This window comes from Megalobrama amblycephala, linkage group LG16 (assembly GCF_018812025.1).
Source record: "Megalobrama amblycephala isolate DHTTF-2021 linkage group LG16, ASM1881202v1, whole genome shotgun sequence".
Taxonomy (NCBI): domain Eukaryota; kingdom Metazoa; phylum Chordata; class Actinopteri; order Cypriniformes; family Xenocyprididae; genus Megalobrama; species Megalobrama amblycephala.
Window position 1 is genome coordinate 10,116,405 of NC_063059.1, and position 16,857 is coordinate 10,133,261.

Here is a 16,857-nt window from a genome sequence, read left to right on the forward strand (position 1 = left end):
CAGACTTAAAATGTTGACACAATGTGAAATTACTTTGCTATGTATTTTCGGAGACCAGCAATATTAATTTCTCATCCATTTTGTTCCGTTCTCTGTTTGTTGATGTTGTTGTACAGCAAGAATGTTGTGACGGTTGGCCGGTGTAGTATTTGTCCCGCCCCTCCCCCACTCTGATTGGACGGCTGGCTAAAAAGTGACAGTGATGAGCGCTGCGTTTTACCAAAGACTATCCACAAGTTTCCTACGCCCCATGAGGCCTTGCGTCAAACGTGGGAGCGTCTTCCGGTTCGAAGTAAACAAGCTGGACGTGACACTCGTTCATTCAACATTTGACAGTAATTCAAGATTTAACGATCCAAACTTGCGAACGTTTGTTTTTTACTTAAAGATTTAAGATTCCAGCATCAATATTTGAACAATGTTTTACAATAAAAAAATGTTACATTAATAGTATTAATTTATGTCAGGAGTGCAGATCAATCATGCTAAATCTAACATACCTATTCAGTTGCGCCTGCTTCCATTTATTTACGATCACGAGAATGCACAAAACAACTCCACTAAGGCTTTTAAATCCAAAGGCTACACATTTAGAAATATATTGATAGCATACCCTATGTTTACGTCACTTTTCTGAGCATTTCTATTTATTTTCCTCTAAATTATGCGATGATTGCTATCCGAGGATGTTTGCGCGATCTCTCCGTCTATCTATCCTGATCCTTTCAGCCAGAGCAACAGAGGGAGCTCATGAGAAGGCAACAGGAGTTATGAGTTATACGAGTTAACCGGAGTGTGTGAATCTGTGAAAGATATGCATTTGTCAGGAATCAACAGGCACAGGGAAGAGACAGATAAAACATTAAACTAAATAAATACACGATTATAATCATATAAGAATTGTCTTCGTTCCTCTAGCAGTCTCTGATATTTTCCATAAACGTGTATATTTATCGCAATGGTTAACATCAGTAAGTTAGCCTTTAGCATCGCATATATGACAGTGGAAACGCGACTGGCTCTGGCACGCACGATACGTTAGGAGTAAAATATCACATCATATGGCTTTGGTGCATCAGTGACAGGTGAAGTACTGACAGCGGGTTGTTCAAGTATTGCAGGGTCAGGATGCTCTAGTCATGCAGCAGCACTTTTGTGGAAGGTCAGTAAAGTAAAGGGCAATTAAGGGCACGAAAACTGTTTATTGTATTGTGATATTATTAACTAATAAATGTACTAAACTGAAATGTTGTCCCTGAGCGCCGTAACGACATCTCTCATAAAGATTTGCAACTTTGCAAAGTAAACAATGATCCAAAAAACACTTAGCCTCTTTGCTAATTAGCACACTAAATACCATTGGTATGCTACTTCCGCCGCCTCACCGGAAGTTGTACCCACGTTCTCTTTTACAGTAGCGGCCCGCGGAAACAGGTGGATAGAATAACACAAGACGTGTCACTCGTATTGTTTTGAACAGTGCCCAAGGAAGTCGACCGGAAGTTGAAGTCGGCCGCGTGCCGCCATCTTGTAGCAGAACTTCACTTGCGTTAGCATCCCATTGACTCCCATTCATTTTGGCGTCACTTACTTCTGCTCACTCACGCCAAAGAACTCCCCGCTCAAGCTCGCCGTCTCTGCAAGATTAACGATGGCAGTTTGCACGCACAGCTACTAGAAGATTTACATCATCAAGCTTAGTTTGAGTCTGCGCGTCAGAAACGGAAGTGCTAAAAATCGCTAAAAATGGGCATCACTTGTCTCAATTGAGTTCCAATCAGTGCCCAAGGAAGTCGACCGGAAGTTGAAGACGGCCGCGTGCCGCCATCTTGTAGCAGAACTTCACTTGCGTTAGCATCCCATTGACTCCCATTCATTTTGGCGTCAATTTGACAGCGAATAACTTTACATCTGAGGCGTTCAAAGACTCCATTTGTCCATTATTTATTTCTAAAGATACACGACAATGTATAAAGGGCTCCATCTCCTTCTATGTTACATTATGGCCCCGTAGAAACAGTTTTTGTAAAAATAGGCTAACGATTGCGTCATAACCACTCGACTCTCTGTCGCACAGTAGAGAAATTACCGTACAGACAGGAGGAGAAGCTCGCAGGCAATAGTATGCATTAACTTAATATGGCGTACTGGCGTTACATTTTAAAATACTATACAAAAAAAATGTATCAGAATACTTACTCCTGCTCACTCACGCCAAAGAACTCCCCGCTCAAGCTTGCCGTCTCTGCAAGATTAACGATGGCAGTTACTAGAAGATTTACATCTGTCAGACAGGTTGCTTACGTCATCAAGCTTAGTTTGAGTCTGCGCGTCAGAAACGGAAGTGCTAAAAATCGCTAAAAATGGGCTTCACTTGTCTCAATTGAGTTCCAATGGGGTCGCTGTGTCCATTTCTTTTACTGTCTATGGTTCCAATGGGGTCGCTGTGTCCATTTCTTTTACTGTCTATGGTTTTGCATGGGAGAAAGTGTAACGCGCAATATGGCGGAATAAGTCCCGCCTTCTAAACAAGAGCCAATCGCCGACTGGTAAAGTCATTGCGTCACTTCAGCGGCCGTTAGAATCACCGGTTTCTATAGAAACAGTCAGACATTTAGGTCTGCGCATGCGCATTAGCTTGATCCAGCCTGAAAAATACAGATTTTTTGTCATGATTCGAGCGTTTAGAAACTACATTTATGAGCCGGTTGTTGTTAGATTTCATTGGTGATTTCAAATATGAAATTTAATCGTAAGGTTGGCGAACAGTTTTGGAGAATTTGATGTTTCCCCATTCAAAGAGATAGGAGCTGCATGATGCCCAGGATGCCCGAGAGGCGTTTCAAAGATGACTGCTGAGTGAAATGACTTGTCTTAAAGGAACTTTGGTTTTACTCAAAAGTTGAATATTCTTCAACTCGAGGCGACCAGTAAAAAACGCCCAGCTCTCAGCGCTTGAGCATGAAAAAGACGCTCAGCGCCTCGTTACGCTCCTGGCGTTTAAAAAACGCGGCGCTCCCATTGAAAACAATTGAAAAAGTACGCTCGGAGCTGGAAAAAACGCTTTGGTGGACACACGGCCTTAGAAACTTCTTCTAAAAAAAATATATTTTTTAAAGTTCCTCAGAAAAAATAAAGTAATATGGGTTTGGAACGACATGAGGGTGAGTAAATGACAGTTTTTGTAAATTTACAATTAGCATTGCAACTAACTAAAATAAATAAATAATTAAGTTTAAGTTCAAGTACTATTACTAAAAGTGAAAAAAAAAAAAACTAATGGAAATGACAAAAGTACATAACAAAAATACTTAAATTACAATGAAAACTGAAAATATAAAAATAAAAGATCACTTTTAGTCATTTTAAATGCTTTAAATTTAGTCCTTTTAATAAATCAGCATATAATTTTAGTAAATAACATTTTAGTTATAAGTGCAAATATTCATAGATTTTTATTAATTCATAATTTAAAAAAAAAAAAAAAAACTTTCCCTGTTTTGAAAACCTGAGCTCTTGAAATAACATTTTTATCTAATTTTCATAGTTGGCAAAAAAAGAAAAAGAAAAAACACAAACATTTGGCAGTAATTTTGTTGACAAGAATGACACTGATTTGTTTCATTTTTCATTCCACTTTCATCAAGCACACACATTAAAGTGCCCCTATTATGCTTTCCCCCCTATTATTACCTTTCATTCAGTGTTTAATATAGCTGTTTGTGTATGTAAAAGGTCTGCAAAGTGTCATAGGTCAAAGTGCACAACAACTAAAGTTCTCAGTGTACTCTGGGCATGTCCGAATCCAATTTTGCTAGTTTAATGACAGAAAAAACGGTCGATGCACCCGGCGCATGGTCTAAAAGGGAAGTCCCTATTCTCTTAATGAGTAATGGGTATGTTTTGGGCATAACATGCAATAAACAAATGAGTCTCATCTCCCATTCCCTTTAAAAGCCAGTTGCGCTCGCACCATGGGGGATTCACTAATTACATGGTGGAATTTGCAAACAGAAAAACTGAACGCTTCTCTAGAAAGGAAACGGACAATCATCTATGGGACAAGCCGGATTCCACCAAAGCATTTTTATCTTTATGCACACAATAATAATCTTTTACACTGTAATTTATTTATTTTTTTAATATTTGGCATGATTGTGTGCTGCTGCGCATCCCTGTGTGTGTGTAATAAGCAGAGTGTACGTGTGTTGTCCACCCACCTATAGGCGCATATTACTAATGTGCTCTTTAAATAACAAAAACAAAACAAAAAATTGCGCCATTGACTTTAGACCAGGTTTCACTTGGTCAATGGTGCAGCCTATTTCAGTTGCCTCAAAATAGCAACACACCAACAACACACCTCGTTTTCAGACCAGCACGCCCATGGGAGCACAAATGGGCACAAATGCATTTGCTGTTTAAACAACGTGGCGCATGATGTGAAAATGACAACTGCGTCGGGCTGAAACTAGCAAAAAACACTTGCGCCACACCTGGTGCCGCATTGCACTGGGTGTATGATATGGCCCCTTGTCTTTTAAAATAAAGAATCGATTTGCATAATGCCAGTCTATGGTCTTCATTGGCTGCCCACAAAAAATGTCTACTTTGACCCGCCCTCAAACACTGCAGTTGGAGCTGAGGCCTGGAAGAGTTTGGCTCATCTTGTCATGTCAAGTCAAGAAGACGCTGTTTTCAGTGCTGCAAATCCACTTTGCATGCACTTCAAAAGGATGAGGACTTTGATACTGAAAAACATGTGCTGTAAGCGGTTGACCAATCACAACAGATTGGGCCCTCTGTCCAATTAGAGCAGAGTAGGGTGTCCAAAAGAGGGGTTTAGAGAGACTGAATCTTCAAACAAACTGTTTTCTGACTCTTTGAGAAATGAGGTAATGTGCAATATATTATGAGAAAATTAAAGTGTTTTTTTGACCTTTGATGCATAATAGGGGCACTTATTGACAAAAAAACAAAAAAAAAAAAAACAGTCAGTTACTTACGGCAGAAAGTAGCATTTCTCCACGGGTGAACTGTGACATTTTGACTCTGACATGCAGAAGCATAGGCTGCCACTGCGTCACACAACACAGCCTGATGTCCTTGGAAGCGGCAGGTGTCGAATATGCAATCCTCTACGTAAGATCCAGGGTCAATCTGGGCATGACATTCTCTGAAAGGTCCTGTCTGGTTTGTGATAATCTCACAATAGCGCCGGGCGTTCTCCCTCTGGGTTGCAGGGCAGGATGAGCATCCAATGCCAAGACAACCAGCTGACGAACATTCAGGTGTTGCGGCAACCTGCCAGCTTTGTCCCAGACTACTGGCATTGGGTGCCATGGTACCACTGCGCATTGCAAGATCATCCTGAACAACACCATTGAAGTTCCCACAAAGGCCACACACCGCACCACTGTAATTGTTAGGCAAAGTGACCCTCAACACACTGGACCAGTCAAAGGTCACCTGGAGACCAAAGTTTGTCTTCAACACAGCAGTGTTACCACTGCGGAAAACTATAAACACATCTTGCATCAAAAAGGGAAGTTCTGCTAACTGGCCATCAAACTAAAGAGAGAATGAAACACATTTTGGTTACCATTACAAAAGTGATTTATTGTATATTTTTAAATTGTTTAAACCGTTTGAATAGTGTGTAGACCAGGGAAACAATTCCAGTTCCAATTCCAATAGTTCCATTATTGATTCTTTTAGTATTTTCGAAGAAAAATATTCGGAAGCATGGTATTTTGTGCTAAAATGCTCTGGATTTAAGTGCATGTGCTAATAGAACCAAACTTTTTTTATATAATGAAACTAATACTGAACAAAAATGGTTCTCAACCCCACTAGTGTATATAAGGTGTGTAAGTGTATATTGTGTACTCACCAGTATTTGATACGGATGTTCTCTGGTCATCGTGATGGTGAATCCATTCACAGACACATTGACAGTTTTAGTGAAGCTCACTTCTCTGCTCCAACGATGTTCATTCTGAACGGTCACATTAAAAGGTACAAGATCCTCTTTATCAATGCACAGGGCCGCCAACTGATACACACACGTACCCTGGAAGTCAAAACGAAGTCCGTCGAACGTGCGGTAATGTGGGTCTCCTGATGCTACACATACAGCAGAGCTCATTGGCCGACAGCTGCGACTTCCGTTAACGACTGAACAGCTCTCACCAGAGGCACAGCAAGATTCACGACACACCACGACTCTCAAGTTACGGTCACACTCACAAAGCCGATGACATTGATCATCTGCCCAGAACGTTTGGCCTTGTTGGTAGTAGGCGCCTTCGAAAGAACAGCCACATTGATTGGTGGGCACACAAGCACCAGCACTGAGGACAAAACCGTTGTCACAAACACAGGCTTCCACACAGGTGTCAGTGCAATAATGCTGCTCATCTGGGTACGGACATGTTACTGGACATGGAGACGCACAGGCCTCATAATGACTGTTTGGTGGGCAGCTCATAGCTGTTGAAGAACAAGAAGAGGTTCATGGTTAAAGTAAGTTAGTAAAGGGTTAGTTCACCCAAAAATTAAAATTATGCTATTTATTACTCAGCCATCATATCATTCTACACCCGTAAGACCTTCATTCATCTTCGGAACACAAATTAAGATATTTTTGGTTAAATTTCGATGGCTCAGTGAGGCCTCTATTGCCAGCAACACTTTCAGATGCCCAGAAAGCTACTAAAGACGTATTTAAAACAGGACACGTGACTACAGTGGTTCAACCTTAATGTTATGAAGCGAGAGAATATTTTTTGTGCACCAAAAAAAACAAAATAACAACTTTTCAACTATATCTAGTGATGGCCGATTTAAAAAAAAACTGCTTCATGAAACTCAGTAGCTTTACGAATCTTTTGTTTCGAATCAATGGTTCGGATTGCGTATCAAACTGCCAAAGTCAAATGATTTCGAAACATTTATGACGTAAATCACGTGACTTTGCCACTCCAAACCACTGATTCAAAACAAAAGATTTGTAAAGCTTCGAAAGTTCATGAAGCAGTGTTTTGAAATCGATCATCACTAGATATTGTTGAAAAGTCTTTTTTTTTTTTTTTTTTTGAACCACTGTAGTCACATGACCTGTTTTAAATATATATTTTTAGTACCTTTCTGGGCATCTGAAAGTGTTAATTAACTTGTTGTCATAGAGGCCTCACTAGCCATCGGATTTCATAAAAATATCTTAATTTTTGTTCAAGACACAAAGGTCATGGGTGTAGAACACATGAGGGTGAGTAATTAATGATTTCTTTTCATTTTTGGGTGAATTTAAGCAACCCTTTTTGCACAACATGACAACAGAATCGCCACTGGAATGTAAATTTTTGTTTTGTTTTTTAGTTTACTCGGCATACTGATTGGAAATCATAACAATTAAACTAAAGCATTTTTTTATTTTGTAAGATTTTTTTATTTTGTAAGAAGTTAGTGTTAGTGATGTTTGTCTGATTTACTAATTAAATAATACTACTACTGATGAAACCAAAATGTGAATATGAATTATCCTGTCTGTGTTTGCTGGAGTAAACCAAAACGTAGTAATAGGTGAGCACTAGCCAATAAGATTGCTGCTTGAATTTCAAATACTCAGTCAAAATGTTCAAATGTAATGAGTGAAAAATATATATCTGTGCTGAACTTATTCTTAGCTTCTAATTCCATCACTGGAGACTGAAATCTAAAAATGTATTTGCCAGTGGCTAATGGACAGACATTTAGATGCCTAGCGTGAGATTTACTTGCAATGTAAAGGGTTGGTCCGTGTACGTTTTGATAGTTTGTTTTCCAATTTGAAATGAAATACGCAGAAACGAGAAAACGGTCGTTTCCCGTTTTTTCGTTTGTTAAAAAAAACGGAAAAACGAGATTTTGACTCGATTTTCGTTTTTTCGGGTCACGGATAGAAAACGGAAACACGACTTCAAAACTCGTTTTCCACATGTGGGCGGTCATTACACGCCCCTTTCAGCCGATTGGTCAATCAAATCTGAGCCAGTGACGTCATCTTCAGTTCGTTCAACAAAATAACAGTCCTCTGCCGCTATATCAGTAGATGTCATAAATCGGCTTTCTTCTGTGCAATAACGCGTATTTCACAGAAATATTTATTTCAGAAATGTTAATCAGCACACAGACTGTTGTAATGCTGTTTGTAGTTTAATATGCATAGTGAAACTGCACTACCCACACAGATTTAAAAAAAAAAAAAAAAAAAAAACTACAGTTTTTATTTTATTCTATTTTGAATAAATAGAATAAATCACAATAAATAAGTAGTGTAAGCAATTTTGAAAAACGAACAATAGCTCATCTCTCTTTATTTATTTATTTTATATAGCCTAACATTGCCTGCTGAATATAGGCTAATGTTAATAACCCTTTGGTTAAAAGATTGAGGGAATATGTAAAGATCAAACATTAAAGATCAAAATTACAGCTACATAGCTATTTTAGTTATGACAAAAATAATATATAAATGTTAAGCCAAAACGAATTAATTTAAAGCTGAATTGAAACAGAATCCGGCGTTATAACTACCTCTCTAATTTGACACAAATCCAAATGTTTCAATATTCACGATTCACTATTTATTATTTATTATTTAAACACTTTTATTGTAGCCTACACAGACTACTTAAAATGAGCAGTATAACTTTTTATATATTTGGTTGAATGTAGCCTGTTATTTTGACAGTTAACAGGCTGTGATGTCAAGTTACTAAAACTGATGTTGCGCGTGAGGCGCCGACGCGTTCACTTGAATTTTCTTATCCTAAAAGCGGAAACACCAAATATATGTAACACCATTCGAATCTGTGAAGGGTTAAATAGGCCTATTATTTTTGTACACTCACAATAAAAACAAAACATTGCTCGTAAAATAAACAAATAAATGTTCTGCCGTCTCGGTTTCCTTTCTATGAACTTCTCAAAAATGAACCGACACTCATATTGTCGCATTTTTTCCCCCTTTCATTTTGGTAATATGTTAATTACTTAAGTGAAATAAATTTCGCGCATAGACATAGGCTATTTATTCCTTTTATATAATTGAATCCTTTGTTCTCCGTTCACAGAAGCGCGGCAGGTGCGTGATGATGATGAATCCTCATGTTCTGTTGTTTATTCTGCTATTTGTTCATGTAGGCTAAAACTAAACCCCTGGGATTTTTTAATGATTCACAGACATTTATCAAATTTCGTTTAATTCTAATTTAATATAATCTTGTCGGTTAATGAAACGATGATCGCATCAGTTGAAAGTCAGGGGGGAAAAACAGAAATTATATTGACAAAGCAACAATAATTTTCGTTTAGTTTAAGTTTTTCAAAACATCCACAGAACTGCATACAGTAAATTTCCCCGCTGTTTAAGCCACGAATATTTACAAAATAAAATAATTACAAAGATGATAAAAGATAATAAAATAATTACAAAGATAATAAAAGTTCTATGTTTAATATACAAGAGTTTTTGTTTTGCTGTTGTCCACTAAAGCAATTGACGCAGAATCGCCAATAGCCGTTAAATCGAAATTGAAAGTAAAATGTTCAGGGCCATTTATAGCTAATTCATTCAAAAGCGAAGGAAAGACAGAAAAAGTGAGGATAGCAAGTAAACTGTGACATATAATAATGTTCACTGTGTTCATAAAAGTGTTTAATTTAAGAGATAAAATCTGTATGGCCATTTATAAGCTAAGGAAAACTAAAAAGCCCCCCGATGGTGATAACGTTATTAGGTGTTGCCACCTAGTGCCTATTTTCTAATATGACTGCATAGTCTACTGCAAGGAATGCGTCTGCTAAATGATTGAATTTAAATGTATAAAATGTAAACAAAACATTAAAATAAGAAAAAAAAAATGAGTCCAGTAGCCACTGATCTATAATAGAGAATAGTCTATCATTATGTATAGCCTATTGATCGGTGGTAGTAGCCCAAAGGATGTCATGCGCTTGGTAAAAGATGTAGAGGCATTTACATTTTACATTTTAAAAACACAACGACAGCTTAAAAACAGCCTTAATTAAATTTACTGTAGGTTTTTTAAACTTTTTTTTATCTGTGCAAACATATTTCTGTGCACAGAAGAAAGCCGATTGATGACATCTACTGAGGACTATTATTTTGTTGAACGAACTGAAGATGACGTCATTGGCTCAGATTTGATAGACCAATCGGCTGAAAGGGGCGTGTAATGACCGCCCACATGTGGAAAACGAGTTTTGAAGTCGTGTTTCCGTTTTCTATCCGTGACCCGAAAAAAAAAAGAAAATCGAGTCAAAATCTCGTTTTTCCGTTTTTTTTTAACAAACGAAAAAACGGGAAACGACCGTTTTCTCGTTTCTGCGTATTTCATTTCAAATTGGAAAACAAACTATCAAAACGTACACGGACCTGGGTTGTTAAAGTCAAACTGAATAAAACTGAATTTGTGATAGTCTTTTCTTCCCTACTGTAACATATATCTGAGTAGAATCGCTCATAAATAATGCAAAATAATGCACAGATATATCATTTATAATAAATACTGTGATATTCCATAAAAAAAAAAAAATTATCCATTTTGATTTGATGGTGACTTTAAGTATACAAACATGTGCCTTATAAGTGCTTAAGCAAACTTACAGCAATTGAATTTCTCTCTCCAATCTGTAATAATGACGCCCTCTTGTCGACACCGAGCGACGTAGGTCTCCAGAGCCTGACAGAGAATTCTTTGGTCTCCGTTACTGAAGCACAGGTCATACACACAGCTTTGCTGGAAAGCCTGTGGGTTCACTTTAGCATAACATGCATTAAAGACACTCAGACCTGTAGAAGTCAGGACACCACAGAATGCGTCTGTTTCATACAGGGCACGAATGTGAGGAGCACAAACAGGGCAGCCGGTCTCACAGCCATCATGGCACGCAGATGTGACATTGTCTTCTGCTCTCCAGCTCTTTGCCCATTGGTACAAACTCGGCAGTAAGTTTCCAGCAGGGTTTCTCAGCTCATCTCCAGCATTACCATTGAAATTTCCACACAGGCCACACACAACTCCATAGTAACTGCTAGGCAGCTGCAGGTCGACCCTTGAATCCCAGTCATAAGAGACGCGCAGACCAAAATCAGTTTCCAAAAGCACAGCATTACCACTCTCTTGCACCCTCACACGGCCATCATAAAGATCAAGTGGAAGATTAAACACCAAACCATCCACCTGACAGAAGAAATCAGAATCATTAAAGACATTATGCTTTTTAATTATTATTTTATTACTCTAATATTGTCTTATTACTGCCTGTCTGTTTCTTAAGTTGTTGTTCTGTTTTCGTGAGCCAATAAAGCTTCTATTCTATTCTATTCTATTCAAATACGTTTTTTTTTTTCATTTCATTCATGAATCTAAAATTAAACTATGACAGGTGAACCTGAATGAGTTTGTGTCTTTAAAATATTAGTACAAATATCTGAAGTGACTCATTACCATGATCTGTCCCTTCTGATGGTTCACCACAGTAAGTGTGTTGCCATGTACAATAACCTCCACCTCCCGCACATAAGACACATCAGGGTTGCCACGGTTTTCATTGCTCTGTGTCACAGAGAAGGGCGCCAGTCCGCTCAGATTCCCACAGGTCTCGGACAAGATGTATCTGCAGGTGCCTTGGAAGTCAAAGTAATAGCCATCAAAGGTGTGGTAGTGCGGATCACCCCACGCCCAGCAGGTTCTGTTGTACAGGGGCGCACACACGGCCTTGCCGTTTTCAAAGCGGCATGTCTCTTTCTCTCGACAATGGATGTCTTGACATGGATCTGTGGACAGAAGCAGTAAGAAGAAACATGACTGACAAAATCTGCCATTTACTAATACATTACAGTTGCTTTTTGCTTGCATTTTTCCTGTAATTTGCATATTAGTAATGAACACAAAACAGTCAAAACCAAAAAATACCATCTTTGACTTGTTCCTTATACAAAGACAAAGAATTTTGTCTAGTTATCTTGACCTGAGTGATAGCAGGCCCACACTTCTGCTCTCAGTAAACACTGTGTGTCGTTAGGACAGTTGACTCTCTCACAGTAAACTCCCTTCCCTGGATCACATTGACATTTCTTCTCACACTGGTCCAGGAAAACCACCTCCCCAGCCTAAAAAAGGAAATATGCAGGACAAGAAAGAGAAGGAAATCCAGACAGGCACTTACAGCTAATATGTGTGCATATCCAAAATCACTACAACAAACTCAAAGTAATCACTCCACCTTAAACGTGCGTCCCTGCTCATAGCATCCACATTGCTGGTGTTCAACACACTGCTGGCCATCAAAAAGATAACCACTGTCACAAGCACAGCCCTCAGTGCAGGTTTGAGGACACTGGATTATTGTAGTGAGCCCAGGGCAGGCAGCAGAGCAGGCGTCTGCACACAGCTCATAATGGCTGTGAGCAGGACAGGGCATTGCTGGAAGACAATGATTAAGACAGAAATGAGATACTTATTGGATAAGAAGATAAGCACAGAAGTATAGTATACATGTTACAGGCATAACATTATGAGCACTGACAGGTGAAGTGAATAACACTGATTATCTCTTCATCACGGCACTTGTTAGTGGGTGGGATATATTAGGCAGCAAGTGAACATTTTGTCCTCAAAGTTGATGTGTTAGAAGCAGGAAAAATGGGCAAGTGTAAGGATTTCAGGGAGTGGGTCAGAGCATCTCCAAAACTGCAGCTTTTGTGGGGTGTTCCCAGTCTGCAGTGGTCAGTATCTATTAAAAGTCAAAGGAAGGAACAGTGGTGAACCGGCGACAGGGTCATGGGCGGCCAAGGCTCATTGATGCACGTGGGGAGCGAAGGCTGGCTTGTGTGGTCCGATCCAACAGACAAGCTACTGTAGCTCAAATTGCTCAAGAAGTTAATGCTGGTTCTGATATAAAGGTGTCATAATACACAGTTTGTTGCATATGGGGCTGCATAGCTGCAGACCAGTCAGGGTGCCCATGCTGACCCCTGTCCACCGCCGAAAGCACCAACAGTGGGCACGTGAGCATCAGAACTGGATGACGGAACAATGGAAGAAGGTGGCCTGGTCTGATGAATCACATTTTCTTTTACATCACGTGGATGGCTGGGTGTGTGTGCATCACTTAACTGGGAAACACATGGCACCAGCATGCACTTTGGGAAGAAGGCAATCCAGTGGAGGCAGTGTGATGCTTTGGGCAATGTTCTGCTGGGAAACCTTGGGTCCTGCCATCCATGTGGATGTTACTTTGACACGTACCACCTACCTAAGCATTGTTGCAGACCATGTACACCCTTTCATGGAAACAGTATTCCCTGGTGGCTGTGGCCTCTTTCAGCAGGATAATGCATCCTGCCACAAAGCAAAAATGGTTCAGGAATCATTTAAGGAGCACAAGAACTAGTTTGAGGTGTTGACTTGGCCTCCAAATTCCCCAGATCTTAATCCAATCGAGCATCTGTGGGATGTGCTGAACAAACGATCCGATCCATGGAGGCCCCACCTCGCAACTTACAGGACTTCTTGACATCTTGTTACCAGATACCACAGCACACCTTCAGGGGTCTAGTGGAGTCTATGCCTCGATGGGTCAGGGCTGTTTTGGGGGACCAACACAATATTAGCAAGGTGGTCATAATGTTATGCCTGATCGTTGTATATACAGTGGGTACGGAAAGTATTCAGACCCCCTTAAATTTTTCACTCTTTGTTATATTGCAGCCATTTGCTAAAATCATTTAAGTTCATTTTTTTCCTCATTAATGTACACACAGCACCCCATATTGGCAGAAAAACACAGAATTGTTGACATTTTTGCAGATTTATTAAAAAAGAAAAACTGAAATATCACATGGTCCTAAGTATTCAGACCCTTTGCTCAGTATTTAGTAGAAGCACCCTTTTAATCTAATACAGCCTTTTTGGGAAAGATGCAACAAGTTTTTCACACCTGGATTTGGGGATACTCTGCCATTCCTCCTTGAAGACCCTCTCCAGTTCTGTCAGGTTGGATGGTAAACGTTGGTGGACAGCCATTTTAGGTCTCTCCAGAGATGCTCAATTGGGTTTAAGTCAGGGCTCTGGCTGGGCCATTCAAGAACAGTCACGGAGTTGTTGTGAAGCCACTCCTTCATTATTTTAGCTGTGTGCTTAGGGTCATTGTCTTGTTGGAAGGTAAACCTTCGGCCCAGTCTGAGGTCCTGAGCACTCTGGAGAAGGTTTTCATCCAGGATATCCCTGTATTTGGCCTCATTCATCTTCCCCTCGATTGCAACCAGTCATCCTGTCCCTGCAGCTGAAAAACACCCCCACAGCATGATGCTGCCACCACCATGCTTCACTGTTGGGACTGTATTGGACAGGTGACGAGCAGTGCCTGGTTTTCTGCACACATACCGCTTAGAATTAAGGCCAAAAAGTTCTATCTTGGTCTCATCAGACCAGAGAATCTTATTTCTCACCATCTTGGAGTCCTTCAGGTGTTTTTTAGCAAACTCCATGCAGGCTTTCATGTGTCTTGCACTGAGGAGAGGCTTCCATCGGGCCACTCTGCCATAAAGCCCCGACTGGTGGAGGGCTGCAGTGATGGTTGACTTTCTACAACTTTCTCCCATCTCCCGACTGCATCTCTGGAGCTCAGCCACAGTGATCTTTGGGTTCTTCTTTACCTCTCTCACCAAGGCTCTTCTCCCCCAATAGCTCAGTTTTGGCCAGCTCTAGGAAGGGTTCTGGTCGTCCCAAACGTCTTCCATTTAAGGATTATGGAGGCCACTGTGCTCTTAGGAACCTTAAGTGCAGCAGAAATTTTTTTGTAACCTTGGTCAGATCTGTGCCTTGCCACAATTCTGTCTCTGAGCTCTTCAGGCAGTTCCTTTGACCTCATGATTCTCATTTGCTCTGACATGCACTGTGAGCTGTAAGGTCTTATATAGACAGGTGTGTGGCTTTCCTAATCAAGTCCAATCAGTATAATCAAACACAGCTGGACTCAAATGAAGGTGTAGAACCATCTCAAGGATGATCAGAAGAAATGGACAGCACCTGAGTTAAATATATGAGTGTCACAGCAAAGGGTCTGAATACTTAGGACCATGTGATATTTCAGTTTTTCTTTTTTAATAAATCTGAAAAAATGTCAACAATTCTGTGTTTTTCTGTCAATATGGGGTGCTGTGTGTACATTAATGAGGAAAAAAAAATGAACTTAAATGATTTTAGCAAATGTTTAAGGGGGTCTGAATACTTTCCGTACCCACTGTATATTAGTTAAACTGGTTAAACTGTAAAAAGAACAACAACTTTGTTATATAGATCTTTGTTCTTTATAGGATGTCTTTGTATTTAGATTTTTTTTTTCTGGGAATGTTTGGGCTATATTTTGTATAGATAAAAAATCTAATTGTATAAATATTGTCTAAAGCATATTTTAAAATCACATTTCAAGCAAGATTGTCTTGATTGCAAGTCTAGACCCAGATTTTTAATTCCTTAATTGAAGGCTTTTCTGCTCACCCAGGTTTCATTTATTTGAGCAAAACTACAGTAAAACTGTAATGTTATTCCTGTGTTAGCAAAGCTCAATTTTCAGCAGTCTTCAGTGTCACATGATCCCTCAAGAAGAACAAACTTACGGCAGAAAGAATCTGTCCTCCATTTTTGGATAAGGACTCCAGCTGCAAGGCATCTAAAAGCGTATCTCGCCACACTGTCGCAAACCACCTTGCTGCTGCCGGCAGACGCGCACGTATCAAAGACACAGTCGCTCATATAATCTGAAGGGTTCAGCACAGCATGACAGGTGGCAAATGGTCCACTGGGGTCAATCAGAACTCCACAGTAGGGACGCTTCTCAAATATGGCTTTTAGTCGGGGATTACAGTCCAGACATGTACCGCTTTCACATTCGTCCCCACACACTGCTCCAGGGACGTCCACTTTCCAGGCTCTCCCGAATACATTCACGTCCTGTGTAATACTGCCATCTGGAAGACGGAAGTCATTGGAAGGAACTCCGTCAAAGTTACCACAGAGTCCGCAGGTCTTGCCACGGTAGTTGCCAGGGACGGAAACAGTGACTCTGTAAACCCGGTCATAGGTCACCCGGAGGCCAAAGCCGGTCTTGATGATGTAGTTACTACCGTCATTATAGGCCTGGACCAAGGAGCCATTTAAACTGTTTGAACTGTATGGGATGTTAGTCAAAACCCCACTTGACCTGTGGGAATAGCATCGTATTAAAGTCATACTACAGAAATCCAACAACATAAGCTCAGAATCACATATCATCAGGCATTATGGGAGCTTCATTGAGCAGCTTCGGAAGAACAAAAGCAGACAAACCTCCACTTACCAAGATCTGGGGCTCATTTTGTCTTATGATCAGGGTGCTGCCGTAGACGGTTAAGGCCACTTGCTTAGTAACAGCAACTATGCTATTGGGAAACCATCTCTCATTCTCCACCTGGATGGAGAAAGGGGTCAGGCTGGTCCTTTCAAGGCCACAGGATTGGGACAGGACGTATGTACAGGTGCCCTGAAAATCAAAGCGCTTCCCGTCAAAGGACGTGTAGTGTGGGTCTCCAGCAGCTTCACAAACAGCGTTCCCGATTGGCTGGCATCTGCGAACGCCATCCACCAGCTCACACTTCTCATAGGGGCCACAAGATAACTTATTACAGACCACCTGTGGAAACAAACACAGTGCATTCATGTCCACAAGCAAAACAGCTCATGTCATGTAGCTCTAAAGAGATAACAACAAAAAATTGCACAACATTAACTGCACACTTCAAATGTT

General features: G+C 40.2%; 1 protein-coding gene across 1 annotated transcript in view; it reads right to left on the reverse strand.

The window, feature by feature from the left end:
- LOC125249268 (IgGFc-binding protein-like) overlaps positions 1-16,557 on the reverse strand; it is a 17,472-nt gene extending 915 nt beyond the window's left edge. Inside the window, exons 1-8 of the mRNA XM_048161527.1 lie at positions 16,411-16,557; positions 15,692-16,275; positions 12,295-12,494; positions 12,040-12,181; positions 11,517-11,845; positions 10,673-11,249; positions 5,894-6,492; positions 5,007-5,571 (exon numbers count right to left, since the gene is read on the reverse strand). Of these exons, the coding sequence (XP_048017484.1) occupies positions 5,007-5,571; positions 5,894-6,492; positions 10,673-11,249; positions 11,517-11,845; positions 12,040-12,181; positions 12,295-12,494; positions 15,692-16,275; positions 16,411-16,427 (3,013 nt within the window). The 5' untranslated portion in view covers positions 16,428-16,557. The remainder of the gene's footprint in view (positions 1-5,006; positions 5,572-5,893; positions 6,493-10,672; positions 11,250-11,516; positions 11,846-12,039; positions 12,182-12,294; positions 12,495-15,691; positions 16,276-16,410) is intronic.
- Positions 16,558-16,857: the final 300 nt, after the last annotated feature.